Below are 16,041 nucleotides of genomic sequence, written 5' to 3' on the forward strand. Positions count from 1 at the left end.
GGGTAGTAGCAAGCCTCATCTTTCTCGCACGGAGCAGCTGGTGATTTTGAGCTGCCGAGTTTGCAGCCCATTATGCCACCAGGGCTTCTTTGGCACATAGTCGGTGAGCAATGAGAGGGGTTAGACGTTGGGCTGCTAACCACAAGGTCAGTAGTTTGAAACCATCAGCTGCTCCGTGGCAGAAAGATGAGACTTTCGACTCCCATAAAGAGTCTTAGAAACCTACAAGGGCAGTTCTACCCTGTCTTACAGGGTCACTATGAGTCACAATCGACTCGCTGGTAGTGAGTTAGCTTGGTTTTTGAGAGGTGAGCATTATATAGATATAAAATATGAATAAATGCATCTTCTTCTTTCAAGGGGTTATTCTTTCCAGGGCTGCCTTGTACTGTCCAGTTGACTTTTTAGACAAAGGATGTAGGGAGGAGAGGGGAGAGAGGAAGGGTGCTTTAATGATGCTGAGCCCAGAAAAAGGCCACATTAGCTTCCTCGAGGCCGCTCCCACCGTTGACCTTGGTAGAGGCAGGGTGAGACGTGCTGGGCACCTGTGGATTTGCAGCCCCCTTCACCCTCCCTCCAGTTGCAGCAGCACCTTGAGTTTCCTCTTGGTGGTGCACCGGGTGACTATTGGCTCCCGCCTTGGCTTAGGTATGGCCAGTCACACCTCTGGCTTCAACAGCTGGCCCAGGGCTGGACACAGGACCCCATCCAAGCTTCTCAGGTGCAATAACTCTGGGAAAACCATTGTCAGCAAGAATGGCAACACCGGGCCTCAAGAAAGGACCCTGGCTTTGGTTGGCAGGGAGATCCTTCATTGTGCTCAGTATTGCCTTCTCCCTGCCACGGGGCCCATGCGGACTCCTCCGGGCCCCTCTGGGTTTCCGAGACGGTCACTGTTGGCTGGAGGAGGAAGCCCAGCCTTTCTCAGGGTATCACATGATGCTCCACTCCCTTGCTCAAGCCCCAGGCCTGAGCCACCTTCCAGGGGTGCAGCCAATCTTCCCATCTCTTTGGAGGTGACCACTGAGACCACGATGCTGAAGGATAGCATCGAGCAATGACCTTTCAAAGAACCAGACCAGCTTGGAGCTCTGGTATCAGCTCCCTGCTCCCAAGGTGACCTTGATGCCCCACCGCGCCTAGGTTTCCTCTCCTGTAAACCGGGGACGTGCATGCGCCAGGACCCAGATCAGAACTGCATGGGCATGCTCCCGTTTAGTCCTCACAATGCTTTCCTTGCCTTTCCGTTTTTAAAATTACGTATTAGGTGGGGGATTTGCAGGTCCGATCATCAACGTTGTATTCAGCTGTTCAAACCACTCATCAACACCCCCCAAGAGTTGACGCCTCCCCCACTCCCTGCTTTCTCTTCTCCCTCTTTGGTTGGCAGTTGGAAGCCGCTAGCTGCTCTGCTGGAGAAAGACCGGACTTTCTACTCCCCTTAACAGTGACAGGCTTGGAAACTCAAGGGGACACTTCTGCCTTGTCCTAGGGTTGCTGGGAGTCAGTTCGCTTCCACGACGCTGAGTTTGGTTTGGGGAGGTTTCTTTTGTGGACTAAACAACAACAACTCAAGGCCATTGAGTCAATGCTGACTCATCATGCCCCGACTGTGGACTACTGCCTTCCATTGCACAGCGTTTCAAGACGGTCCTGAACCTTGTCCCCGTCTGTGTTAGACAGAATTTTCTCTAGAGAAACAACACCAGGACACTTATGATTGTATATATATAACATAAGAAATAAACAGCTAATTAAGCTATAGAGCAGTACAACTGGCTCAGTGCAACTCACTTCTGTGAGACAGCTGATACACTGGCAGTCCTTCAAGTCTCGAGGGCCGCTGGATAGTCCTCTGTAGAGGCATTCAGGCAATCTGGCCACAGGCAGCAAACAGCAAGGCAGGTCACCAACAGTCAGCCAGATGACAGTCCCCAGCTCAAGCGATGTAGACTCCAGTAGCGTGGCGAAGCAGGTCTTGAAGGAACCTCAGGTTACAGCGACACAGTCCATGGGTTAGGCGTCCCACAGGTCGTGTAGCTTGTAAATGGAGGCAGCGAACAAGCTAAGGCAGCCACACACTGGTCTGATCATCAAAGAGCAAGAGACCAGAAAGTTGAGGCTCCCTGAGCCATCTATCTCTCTGCCCTTCAGTTAATCCCACATGTGTTCATTGCCCACATTGGCACAGTAAACTCCCTATCACACCATGCTACCGATGAGTAAGCAGAGATGCATGGCGGGGAACAACCTGGTCTGGTTTCGTAACAACAGAATGGACTTGGATCTCCAAGCTCATGCCCTTTAGTGACTTTGCTGAGCTATCTGCTAGGAGAGCCCTTTCCGTGAAGGGAGCTAGGAGTTGTCTAGGTGGACAGGGCTAGAGACCACCTGCATTATTATCATTGCTGACCGACAGACATAGGGGCTCCCCATTCATGAGATCCTACTTCTCCATCTGCATTATCATTGCTGACCGACAGACATAGGGGCTCCCCATTCATGAGATCCAACTTCTCCATCTGCATTATCATTGCTGACCGACAAACATCGGGGCTCCCCATTCATGAGATCCTACTTTGCCTTCTTGTTTCTCTTCCTCCCTGCTTCTACCCCCATGAAGCTCTCCCTTCCCTAAACACCCCCATATCCGTTAAAGCCTCGAAGTCTCTGCTCATTCAGTTCCCTTGTCCTTTTCTCCAACACGCTCTCCTTGCCAGCTCATCCTTGGAGGCCCGGCTCCAATGCTCTCTCTTCTGGGAAGACACCCTCCCTCCCCCAACTCCCAACTTCCCCCTCCAGGCAGAACCAACCCCACCATTCCTGCCTTGCTGTTTCCTCTGCGACCATAGCAGTTTTGTTCTCTCAGAATGGGTGTTTTATTGGTTATTTGAAGGGTCAACTGAGATATTACAAACATGTCTTTTTTTAAAAAAATCGTTTTATGGGGGCCTCATACAGCTCTTATCACAATCCATCCATCCATCCGTCCATTGTGTCGAGCACATTGATACATTTGTTGCCATCATCATTCTCAAAACATTTGCTTTCTACTTGAACCCTTGGTATCAGCTCCTCATTTTTCCCTCCTTCCCTCCGAATGCTTGATAATTTAGAAATTATTATTTTTTCATGTCTTACACTGACTGATGTCTCCCTTCACCCACTTTTCTGTTGTCCATCCCCCTAGGAGGGGGTTATATGTTGATCATTGTGATCGGTTCCCCCTTTCTCCTCCCACCTTTGCTTTACCTTCCTGGTATCCCTACTCTCATTATTGGTCCTGAGGGGGTTATCTGTCCTGGATTCGCTGTGTTTCCAGCTCTTATCCGTACCGATGTACATGCTCTGGTATAGCCAGATTTATAAGGTAGAACTGGGGTCATGATAGTTGATGGGAGGGGAGAAGTATTAACAAACTAGGGAAAAATGGTATGTTTCATCGTTGCTACACTGTGCCCTGACTGGCTGAGACTGTAACTCTTTATGGGATTAGAAAACCTTATCTTTTACCTCAAGGGGTAGCTGATGGTTTCAAACTACTGACCTTATGGTTAGCAGCCCAATGCATAACCACTATGCCATCAAGGTTCTGGCTACTAAAACAACAACTTGCATTTACAAAATAGTTGATGAAAACATTCTTCTGGGAAAGGGGATGCTGGGCCCACTGCAGAGTCCAGGAGACAGACATCCAGCAGACCTGGGGGCTCTCTCTCTGCTTCATCTGCAGCTGCCCTCGGCTGGTTTTCGGCCTCTCCAGGTTCCACAAGTAGACGTTTAGCTTCCTGGTTAGCCACGTCAGCCTGTACACTCTGTTCTCTTTCCCTTTTCTTTACACTATTTTTGGGGGTGGCGGGGTGGAAGAGTAACAAAAGCAGGTGCATTTTGTTATATGTGATTCATATCTTAAGAAATTCTCTTTCTTTTCAGTTGTATTGACCTCTAACTCGCATGTCAATGCTTTAAACGTTTTATTACAAAGAGTTGTGCCATCATGGCCACTCTCAATTTTACAATCTCTTCTTCATTCTTGTACTGACTGCCATAACTCCCCACCACTCCTCAACCTCCCCTGCCACAGCCCCAAGAAGCTAGGAATCCAGTTCCTGTCGCTAAAGATTTGCCTAAAATCAACCCAAACCTAATCCTAACTCTAACCTTAACCCTAACCCTAAGTCTAACACCAACCCTAATCCTAACCCTAAATCTAACACCAACCCAAACCTAATCCTAACCCTAACCCTAAAGACAGACATACAACCTCCGCCCCCCAACAACAAGAATTACAAACTAAAACACAGCAAGACCTCACTCCAAAAGAGATCTTTTGCAGGGTTTCGTTAGAAGGTATATCCTCTCTTGCTACCCACTTTTTAAAAGATTTGTTTCTTCCTTTTTTTTTTTAAGAAGCAGGTTTAACTAACCATGTCCCTGGTCTCCTCTTGGGCTCCTCCTTCATTGCGTCTTAGGCCAAGCTGTCCTTATTCCTTATTCTTGGGCATCTTGGTGGCAGGGAGGGTGTGTGCCAGGACCCTGTGGGCCACAGAACTGGGTGACCTGGCCTCTTAGCATTGTATATATTTTAAAAACCTATTCCCATTTCCAGAAGAAGTGCACACGCAGATAGTCTCCATTCACACGTACTGGCAGACAACCTTTGTTTTTTAATTCATGCCAGCTCTATCATCCGGCTTTGAAGACCGCCACCTCATTTGTCTTAGTAAGTACTTCGTTTTGCTTTTAATCAGTGTTGTTGATCGTTGATGAATTTTCATTGTCGGTGCAGGGTCTCTGCAGACCCGTGGCAGGAAAGCATCAGAGATGTTTCCTGGCCTTCTACAAGATCTGGGCTGGGGTGGACATGTCTTAGGGGTCGGGGTGGGGAAGTGGGGTGGGGGGACGGAAGCCTGGAGTGTTTCACTCCAGACCCCCGCCCATTTGGGTCTTCTTTGGATCTCTGTTTGCTCTGGGCTGGCAGGGCTCACTTTGAAGACCCACAGGGAGCACTTCAAAATATTGCAGCAGCTGAAATCCAACTCCAATCAACTTAAACATAATCATCATAATAATAAGTTGGCTCATGGTAGCCCAAAGGACCATGACAGATTGAGGTGTGCAGGATCCAGCAGCCCAAGGAAGTCACCAGAACGCAGACTCTTTCCATCCTGCAGCCTGTAGCATCCTTTCCCATGTGCGGCCAAAGTGAGTCAACAGTAATTCCAGGCTTCTGTCCCGGCAGCTTGCCGACCCCGGGGCAAAGAGTGCTTCTTTCCACATAGTTCCAGCAGAAGCGTTAGGGCAGGCCTTCATTGGCCCCAATCAGATCATGTGCCTATCCCTAATCCAATCACTTTGACCAAAGAAGATAGTATACAATGGGGCCATCCTTGCTCTGCCATTAGAGACCATGATTTGGGTGCCTGACTTGAACCACACAGATTAAGACTAAGAGAAGGGTGGTGTCCAAAGGGGAAATTGGGGCCTGTCAACCCCCAAAAGGGGAGATAAATGGTAGGCAAGACAAAACAAGAGCTATCTACCCAGATATCCACTGGAGGGTCTCAGTCGGGGTTAAACAAGCACCTATGCTTTAGCCTTTGTTTTTCTCCCTGACCTTGACCTCTAAGAACCATAATAGGACCTCCCTGCCTGGTGCTTGAAACCCACGTACAAAATCCCTTCACATTGTTAATTCATCATCTTTCCCCAAGGGTAGTTATGGGGGAAATATAACCATCATATCCTTACTTTACAGATGCAAAAAGGAAGGCCTGGAATAGCCTAGGGACTTGCAGGGGCCGCAGGGCAAATGAACAGGGAAGTTAGGGTTGGAATCTAGGGCTCTGATTCCTAGGCCAACAATTGTCCCATGGGATGACCCAGCAACCTGGAAGTTTAACACATCTACTAATTACTCATCTCATGATTCTCGTGTCGCAGATTGGGTTGGGCTCAGCCGGATGGTTCTTCCGGTCTAGTGCATTGGCTGATCTGAGTTGAGCTTGCTCAGTGTCTATGGCCACTTTAGGGTTGGCTGGTTTATGATGGGACCGTGAAGGAAACAACTGGAATCTCTCTCTCCGTGATCGCTCCTCCTCGAGCAGGCTAGCCTGAACTTCTCATGCGGTGATTGCAGAGTTCCAAGAACATCACAAGTGAGAACGCGTGCCCTTGCCCAAACTCTATTCGGGCCACAGTGTCTACTGCTCCATTGACCGTGGAAAATCTCAGAGCCAATTCCAATCCAAAGGGTGGACAAAGAGAGTCCAGTTCTTGTTGAGGGGATCTCCAAAGGGCATGGGTGCAGGCAGGGACCTCTGGGGAGGCTGTTTGTGCATTCAGCCCACTCCATCGGTTGTGAGCCTCCCTGTGCTAGGTGTGAAAGAATGAGGCCAGCCCACCTCGAGAGAGCAATCAGTGCAAACGGAGGAAGTCTGAAGCACTGTGTCACCCTGGGTGCATTTCTCCCTCAAGCACATACAAACGAAACCCAATGTTGAGTCAATTCCGACTCGTATAGTGCCCTTCAAATCACATCCCAGAAGTTCTAGTGCAATTTAGCTAACAAAAGGTCACCGTGATGATGATAGTAGTAACAATAATCATGGAGACTGACCGAGCACATAGTGTTGTTGTGTGCCAGACTGGCAATCTGACTCAGGCTAACCGAGTAGCGCTGTTGTTAGGCTGTCATCTTTACAGGTGTAGACTGACGGGCCTTCTTCTCCTGCAATGCTGATGAGTCCAACCCACTGATCACAGAGCACCTCACCAGCGGGCCACCGAGTCTCCTTACAAAGCATGTTCCGTGTCCTAAGGCCCATGTTGATCGCCGTGCCTGCATCATCTTCCCTGATTCCCCCCAACAGTCCCAGGCAGGAAAGCAATTACATATCCAGGGTCTGGATTCACTACCGATGGGAACACATCTCACCAGCTAGGTAGACAAGTGAATTGAGGCTTCCGAGTCTCAGCCTCCCCATCTGTAAAATGGAGACAGCCCTGGTACCTTCTTCCAGGGGCAGCTGTGGGGATGAAACACAGACCTTTCATCCAGCACCAGACACATCTGAAGTTGCCTTTATAGTGAGGCAGGTAGGGCTGTGATTAGCATGCTCACCTGCTTGGTGAGGCAACGGGCTGGCAAAGGGTATCAGAGGCCTAGCGACTTCGTGGGTTGCACGCTGGGCTGCTAACCACCAGGTCAGTAGTTCGAAACCACCCGCCACTCCTTGAGAGAAAGTAGAGGCTTTCTACTCCTGTAAGAGGTTACAGTCTCGGGAATCCACAGGGGCAGTTCTGTTCTGTCTTGCAGGGTCACTGTGAGTCAGAACCACCTGGTTAGCAGGGAGTCGGGGTTTTGTTCTGTTTTGTCTTTTTCTAACCTTAAATCTGCAAAGACATCCCCCTCCCCATCTCCATCAAAGGTCATTTTTGGAGGCTGTAGGTAGACATACATTAAGAGGGACACATCTTCAGCCCACCACCCCACCTCACTCGGAGTGGAAGCCTACGTGGTCCTTGTGATCTGGTCCGCATGCCCATGATCACACTGGTCTCGGGTCCCCTGCTCCTCCCCTCTTGCCCCCTCTATTGCAGCCACTCTGTCCTCTTCAATCCCCACACACCTCATCCCAGGATCTTGGCACTGTTGTCCCCTCTGCCTGGAACGGCGAGGCCCCGATGGCCACGCAGCTCAGTCTAGTACGCACTGAGGTAGTTTTCACAAATAATTCTCCTGCAAGGCTCACTCCATCGCCTCATTTAAGTCAGCTTTCCTCTCCCACTCCCAATCCCCCTTTCCGGCTTTATGTTTCTCAGAAGTACCCATCACCAGCTGGTTTATTCCGTGAAGACAAGATTTTTCATCTTCTTGGTTGCTGCCACTGTTTAAATATGGTATTCCCAGAGCTTAACAGTGCCTGGCATAGTAGAAGTTGTGAAAACATATACTTTTTAATTCTTCCAGTTTCTCAAGAGAAGCTTGCAATCCAGGTTTTAAATGAAATCCCCTGACTTTAAAATATTGGTGTGGTTTTATCCTTTGAAAAACACGACATGGGCCAAAGCCGATTTTTCAGGTTGGGGTCTACCCCTGCACCCCTCAGCTGGAGACCCTTTGGGTGCATTGTCTTTCCTACCCCAACAGATGGCCGGAGTGGTCACATGTTGGGCTGCTAACATCAAGGTCAACAGTTTGAAACCACCGGCCGCTCTGTGGGAGAAAGATGAGGCTGTCTACTCCCGTAACGATTTAGTCTCAGAAATTCGCGGGGACCGTTCTACCTTGCCCTGTAGAGTCATTTATGAGTTGGAATCGACTTGCTGGCCGATCCTGGGATGAGTGAGTAATTGAGTGGTGCTGGGTTGGACTCGGGACGGGAGAAGGGGAGATGCAAGGATGCAAGGTTGGTCACTGAAGGCTCTGCCGCCAAGGGGCCTGCTGTCAGTGCAACGCTGTGGACCGGGAGGCCGACTGTGGCATTCATCCCCAAGTAGACAGCTGCAGCTCACACCGCTGCCTCCTGGCAGTGCTGGGTTCCAGTAAAACCCCTGCCAGCCCCGTTTAGACGCCTGCCACTACTCAGGAGACTGAATGAGCTTTAAGAGGCTCAGAGGTTGTTTCGTTGGCTTTGGCTTTTTTTCAGTTTACCTGCAACCAACGCCAGCCCTTGGACACTCTGGGGCGTGGAGCCATGGTTCCTTCGCCAACAACGCTAAGGAGAGCCAGGGATGGAAACAGATGGAACAAAACGCAAAGGGGAAGTGGAAGGAAGGTTCTGGAACCTGGCTTCTCTGGGGTTGGGACAGGATGGCACAGGGTGAGCGCCAGGTTGGAGGAGGCAGACCTGGAGCATGGCCCGGCTCTGCCACTTGGTGCAGATTTACTAAGTGCCTAGTGCCCTGGTGGTGTAGGGGTTATAAGTGGGGCTGCTAACAGCAAGGTCAGCAGTACGAAACCACCAGCCGCCCCATGGAAGGAGGAGGCTTTCTACTCCAAGAAAGAGAACTGATCACAAGATCTACATATAACCCCCTCCCTGGGGGACGGGCAACAGAAAAGTGGGTGAAGGGAGACGAGACATGACAAAACAATAATAATTTATAAATCATCAAGGTTTGGGGAGGCAGGGAGGGTGGGGAAGGGAGGGGAATAAATGAGGAGCTGATACCAAAGGTTCAAGTAGAAAGAAAATGATTTGAAAATGATGATGGCAACAAATGTACAAATGTGCTCAACACAATGCATGGATGGATGGATTGTGATAAGAGTTGTACGAGTCCCCAATAAAAAGAGCTACAGCCTCAGAAACCCACAGGGGCAGTTCTACCCTGCCCTACAGGGTCACCAGGAGTCAAAATTGACCAGATGGTAGTGTTTTTGTCCCACCTGCACTAGGAACCCTAGTAGCATAGTGGATTCCATGTCGGGTAGCTAACCACAAGAGCAGCAGTTCAAATCCACCAGTCTCTCCAGGAGAGAAAGATGAGGCTTTAGTCTCAAAAGCTCACAAGGACAGTTCTACTCTGTCCTTCAGGGTCACTGTGCGTCCAAGCTGGCTTGGTGTAGTGGCAGTGAGTTTAGTTTGTAGGTAGATAGGTGGTGTGGGGGAGCATGCACTGGGCTCCATGACTTACATGAAGAATTATTGAGCACCTACTATACAAGCATACCTTAGTTCTGGCTACAAAATGAAAATGTGAGGACCCTTTTAAAATCATAAAAAAATGTCAAGACCACAGTAGAGTATTAAGCCTGGGGTGCTCCCGAGAGCCCCTGGGAGCCTCGCTCTCAGTACAGGCATTAGGGGGGCACTAAGGTCCCTCTCAGTAGATCCCATGGAGACAAGAGCTGTCCCTTCTTTCTTTGAGTGACATGGAAACAATGGCACAGGTATCTTAATCTGGGGAGGTTTTTTTAACCACCCGGGAGCAGCCAAAGGAAACCGTCTTGTTGTAGGGGGTCTTCTCTCCCACGTAGCCAACCAGCAGCCTCCTCCGTCTTCCCCGCCAGAAGACGGAACAACCCCAAAGACTAAAGACACCCATGGGAGTCTGTTCCATGGTCACCTCCCAACTGACTTCTCGGGGACGAAGCCTGGCAGAGAGACCAGGGCCACTGAACACCCCGTTCCACTTTCTGCTGGCTTTTAAAGTAATGAAATGTGACTGCCATGGTCTTCCCCCCCGCTGCACCCTCTCCCTGTACTCTTTGGCTAGTTCTGATGTGTGTGTGTGTAGCAGGTGGTTCAGAAAGAAGATCATTTCTGCTGAGCTGACATAATGTTTGTTGATGGAAACTCAATCACTCATTCCAAAGCTCTTTATTAAATGCCTTGTATGTGCCAGTCAAGGAGCCCTGATGGTGCAGTGGTTACCTGCTAGCTACCAGGTCGGCTGTTCAAAACCACCAGGCGGCCCTCCTCGGGAGAAAGAGGAGGCATTGTACTCCTATAAAGATTGACAATGTTGGAAACGCAGAGAGGGCAGTTCTACTCTGTCCTATAAAGTCACTATGAATTGGGATCTAGTTGATGGCAGGGAGTTTGGTGGTTTGCTATGGGCTAGGTAAAAATGTCAGGTAGGTACAGGACTGCTAACTACAAGGTCAGCAGTTCAAGGCCACCGGTTGCTTCGAGGGAGATAGTTGAGGCTCTCTGCTCCTATAGCGATTTACAGCCTGGGAAGCTCTGTACCGGGTGATTATGCATCAGGATTGACTGGAGGGCAGTTAGTTTGGTTTGGGGGAGTGGGCAGGGAGCCCCGGTGGTGTCATGGGTTACACAGTGAGCTGCTCCTGGTAATCTTAGCAGTTCAAACCCACCAGCCACAGGAGAAAGGTGAGGCTGTCTCCTCCTGGGAAGATGGAAAGCCTCAGAGATGGAGCAATGCATAAAAGCCAGTTTGAATGGTAGCAGGGGAGTTCAAATCCTAAGTAGCTGAAGAAAGATCACACATTTGGTGGCGCGATGGTGATGAATTGGGCTGCTAATTGCAAGGCCGGCCATTCAAAACTTGGGAGAAAGAGGAGGTGTTCCTCTCGTAAAGAACTGCAGTCTTGGAAGGCCACAGGGGCCGTGCCACCCGGCCCTATAGGGGCGCTTTGAGTCGGCATCAACTTGACGGCGAGCGTGGCTTTGTGGTCGTGATAAACGTGAGCTCTGCTGGGAGCTACGAAGAGAAACGACCAAGGCAAAGCGAAGCCAAGAGAAGGAGGAGCCACTTTTATTTTATTTTACTTAAAAAAATCATTTTTTTTATTAGGGGCTCATACAACTCTTATCACAATCCATACAGACATCAGTTGTGTCAAGCACATTTGTGGATCTGTTGCCCTCATCATTCTCAAAACATTTGCTCTCCACCTAAGCCCCTGGCATCAGGTCCTTATTTTTCCCCTCCCTCCCTGCTCCCCCTTCCTCATGAACCCTAGATAATTTATAAATTATTATTTTTTCATATCTTACACTGTCCGACGTCTCCCTTTACCCACTTTTCTATTGTCCGTCCCCCAGGGAGGAGGTTATATGTAGATCCTTGTAATGGGTTCCCCCTTTCCACCCCACCCTCCTTCCACCCTCCAGGTATCACCACTCTCACCACTGGTCCTGAAGGGATCATCCGCCCTGGATTCCCTGTGTTTCCAGTTCCTATCTGTACCAGTGTACATCCTCTGGTCTAGCCAGATTTGTAAGGTAGAATCGGGATCATGATAGTAGGTGGGGAGGAAGCATTTAGGAACTAGAGGAAAGTTGTATGTTTCATCGTTGCTACACTGCACCCTGACTGGCTTGTCTCTTCCCTGCAACCCTTCCATAAGAGGATGTCCAATTGCCTACAGATGTGCTTTGGGTCTCCACTCTGCACTCCCCCTCATTCACAATGATATGATTTTTTTGTTCTTTGATGCCTGATACCTGAACCCTTCGACACCTCGTGATCGCACAGGCTGGTGTCCTTCTTCCATGTGGGCTTTGTAGGGAGACCCTTCAAGTTGAGCCAATCCATTTCTTCTTATTGCTGAGTCCCGTCCATCGCATGCACAGATGGCACTCTGCCCAGCTGTCCATCACTTGATGGACGTTGGGGTTGTTTCCACTCTGGAATTATTATGAGTGCAGCTGCTGTGAATATTTGTGGCCACAATTTTGTGTGACCACTAATTCTTTTTTTTTAAATCAATTTAGTGGGGCTCATAAAATTCATCGCAATACATAGATCAATTGTGTAGAGCACATCTATACATTTGTTGCCCTCATCATTCCCAAAATTAGCTTGCCTCTTGGGTTCCCGGAATCCGCTCATTTTCCTTCCCCCCGCTCCCCCTCCCTTCCTCTGCCCCCCTCCCCCATGCACCCTTGATAATTTATAATTCTTTCATTTCTCTCGGGCACACACCGAGGAGCAGAATTTTCAGATTGTACAATGGTCCTGGTGGTGCTGTCCAGTAAGCATTCGTCAGCGGTTCAAACCCACCAGCTGCTTCATGGGAGAAAGAGACTCACAAAAAGATTTGTAACCCAAACAATCACACAAAGACAAATATTACATGAGACCCCTGTTATAAGAAGCAAAAAAACAAAACGAAGACTTTCATCTTGAGGGAACAGAGTTTGGAGTTTGCCAAGGGTGGGAGGACAAGGGAGAGGAGATGAGGTCATGGGCTAGAACAGTGGTTCTCAACTTTCCTCATGCCACGACCCTTTAATACAGTTCCTCATGTGGTGGTGACCCCCCAACCATAACATTATTTCCGTTGCTACTTCATTACTGTCATTTTGCTACTGTGATGAATCTGGCGACCCCTGTGAAAGGGTCAGTCAACCCCGTTCGGGGGTTGAGAACTGCTGGGCTAGGCTGTTGATGGGTGTTGACTGGGGAGAAATGGAAGACGGTGATCTACAGGAAGGGGAAGGACAAGGAAGGATCAGGGGAGGGGCAAGCTATTGATGGGTTTGCTCAGTAGTTCAGCGTGTGGAGGACCCAGTTATCCTTCTGAAAGGTAAACTCTGACCTAAGTGACTATTTAAAAACTAATCACCTATGAGGGGTGTGCTAGTCTGGGTACTTTAGAGAAACAAATCCACAGAAACTCATAAATAAGAGAGAGTTTTATATAAAGGGTAAGTGCACATCAAGAAAACATCCCAACCCAGTGCTGCCCAAGCCCACAAGTCCAGCATTAACCCGTTAATCCATATGTCCAACACCAATCCACAAAGTCCTCCTGCACCTCACAAAAGAGACGCAATGATGCCGACTGCAGGAGGAAAGCCGAGTCAGTGAATGTGTAAGCATCTCAGTGCTGGCAGGGGTCTCCACATGGCTGCTCCAGCACCCAGGGCTGCCTCGGGCTAGGTCCATGTGGGTTCTCCTTGGGGATGTCTTGCAGGAAGTGAGCCTTGCCAGCTGAAACAGGCTAAGACAGCTGCACCTGGTCCAACCTTCAGAAAGCAAGAGACCCAAGAACTCGAAAGGCGAGGCTCAACTCAATGGCAGTATTTTTGGAACAGAATTTATTTTCCTTTCACTGTAGCTATTGATCACACACACGGCAAAAACACACCAAGTCAAGTTTCTCTGTGTACAATTTATTTATCTCTATAACTCATTTAATACTAGCAGAGGGCTTCCAAAAGTTCGTATTAAATGAGTTATAGAGATAAATACATTGTACACAGAGAAACTTGACTTGGTGTGTTTTTGCCGTGTGTGTGATCAATAGCTACAGTGAAAGGAAAATAAATTCTGTTCCAAAAATACTGCCATTGAGTTGATTCTGGTAGTGAGGGCCTTCCTCTGTTTCGCTGCCCCTCTACTCTACCAAGCATGATGCCCTTCTCCAGGGACTGGTCTCTCCTGATCACATGGCCAAAGTACGTGAGACGAAGTCTCACCATCCTTCTAAGGAGCAGCTGGCTGTCCTTCTTCCAGGACCGATTTGTTTGCTCTTCTGGCAGGCCACAGTACTTCCAATATTCTTCTCCAACACCCCAATGGACATGCATCACGTTTTCTTCAGTTTTCCTTATTTATGGCCCGACTTTCACATACGCACGAAGCCACTGAAAAGACCAAGGCTTGGGCCAGGCACACATCAATCCTCGAAGTAATGCCCTTGCTTTCCATTCCTTTAAAGAGGTCTTTTGCATGCAATTTGCCCCATGGGGTGCATTGTTTGATCTCTTGACTGCGCTTCCATGAGCATTGATTGTGGATCCAGGTAACATGCAGTCCTTGACTTCTTCATTCTTTTCTCTGTTTACCGTGATGTTGCCACTGGTCTAGTTGGGAGGATTTGGGTTCCCATCCACACTGAAGTCCTCGATTTTCATCAGCAAGGGCTTCAAGCCTCCGTTGCTTTCAGCAAGCAAGGTTGGGTCATCTAATAAGGCATAGACACAGAGAATTAAACACACACAAAAAGGAGCCGAGATTGGCTGCAATTTCACACCTGGACAACGCTGAGGTTTTGTGGTGAATGAGCCAGGTGACAGGCAAGCGTCTTAGCTTTGAGTTAAGAACTCTGACTTCACGAGTGAAATGGGAAGGACCCTCGTTTAAGCGAGGACGCTCTCCCCCGGACCAGTTCAACCACTAGGTAGCTATGACTTCCAACAGAACCCTCTCTCCTGGAAAATGGAGAAGTTAGATAACATGTCCTTTCTTCTCTTCTCTGTCCCCACAGAGTGCTCGGCACATCGTAGGCGCTCAAGAAAGAAGTAGCCGCTTGACTGGGTGACCTCTTCTCTGGGTTGGTATTTTTCAGGGGCTCTGGGCTTCAGCCATGACGGACACCGTGCTCAGCAGCACCTCCAACCGTTGGATGTGTCCCAGCGACCGACCCCTCCAATCAAAGTAAGTCCCGGGGTTTCCTGGGGGTGGCTTGGCTTTGGATAGCGTTGGTCTGATGGTTCTGTATGGCGCAGAAGAAAGGGGTTTCCTTTCTTAAGGTGGGAGCAAAGAAACCTAGTGGGAGCTACATCATGGGAATTTCTACACTGGGTCTATTGTCTTGCAAGGAAGAAATAACATGGTTAAATTCTGAATTTCCTGCCCTGGCAGAATGGAAAGAACATTGATACCCGGTGGTTAACAGGGTTCTAGTTCTGGTTTGAGCTCAATCACTGGGTGACCAGAGGGGAATTTCTTTTCTTCTCTGGGCCTCAGTTTCCTCATTGGTCAAATAAAGGCGTTGGGCTGAATCAGAAGTTGCAAAACCACAGACTGACTCTGACACACAGAAATGGGCTTTTGATTTGTAATTTTGTCCTATCACTTAAAAGCAGATCAATTTCCCACCACTGCTCACATTTCTGCCTTCTCATTGAAAACTCCAAAGACCAGGCAACCTGGAGCCAGAATTCTCCGGGGCCAACAATTTAGTTGGAGCTGGTCTCTTTACCACAGGCACGAGCTCTTCGATTTTCCAACCGTCCCATCTTGCTCATCCACTTTTCTCTTTTTTTCCTGACCGACCTGTCCCTCTTGACAGCTCTGGATGAAATGGCACCCCAAATCTTTTCACTGTGGACTGTGTGGTTTTAATGTCGGTTAGTACTCAGGGGGCCGGTTTCAGAGTTTGAATTCTGGCTGATTGGAGGACGTGGTCACTCTTATGAAAGGAATTCACGTCAGGCTCTGGCTGTTGGCCGAGTGTTGTGATTCACGCAAGGAAAGTGGAAAAGGCTTTGGCCCATAGATTCCTTCCTTACTCTCGACAGGCTTTTCCCTGACCTTGGCCCTTTCAGCCTGTCCTCCACCGCCCTAGTGAGGTAGCAGTGGCTGCTAATCAAAAGGTCAGCAATTTGAACCCACAGTCGCTCCATGGGAGGAAGGTGGGGCAGCACTCTATTTCTTAAAGGTCGAAGTCTTGGAAACCCTGTGGGGCAGTTCAACTCTGTCCTACAGGATCCCCATGGCCTGGAATTGACTTGATACTTTTTTTTTTTTTTAGTGAAACATGACTATTATTATTTTCTTTCAATTGGCCTACTTTTTTCCTTAAAAGAAAGCAATACTGGTTTAACAGGGAAA

At 48.9% G+C, this 16,041-nt stretch overlaps 1 protein-coding gene across 1 annotated transcript in view; it reads left to right on the plus strand.

Annotated features, from left to right (window-relative positions):
- The window catches only part of RPH3A (rabphilin 3A), a 129,537-nt gene that overhangs the window by 32,159 nt on the left and 81,337 nt on the right, over window positions 1-16,041 (plus strand). Inside the window, exon 3 of the mRNA XM_045296694.1 lies at window positions 14,693-14,862. Coding sequence (XP_045152629.1) covers window positions 14,792-14,862 — 71 coding nt within the window. The 5' untranslated portion in view covers window positions 14,693-14,791. The remainder of the gene's footprint in view (window positions 1-14,692; window positions 14,863-16,041) is intronic.

Source organism: Echinops telfairi, unplaced genomic scaffold, assembly GCF_000313985.2.
Source record: "Echinops telfairi isolate 266 unplaced genomic scaffold, ASM31398v2 ScPeMD7_7412;HRSCAF=8450, whole genome shotgun sequence".
Lineage (NCBI taxonomy): Eukaryota > Metazoa > Chordata > Mammalia > Afrosoricida > Tenrecidae > Echinops > Echinops telfairi.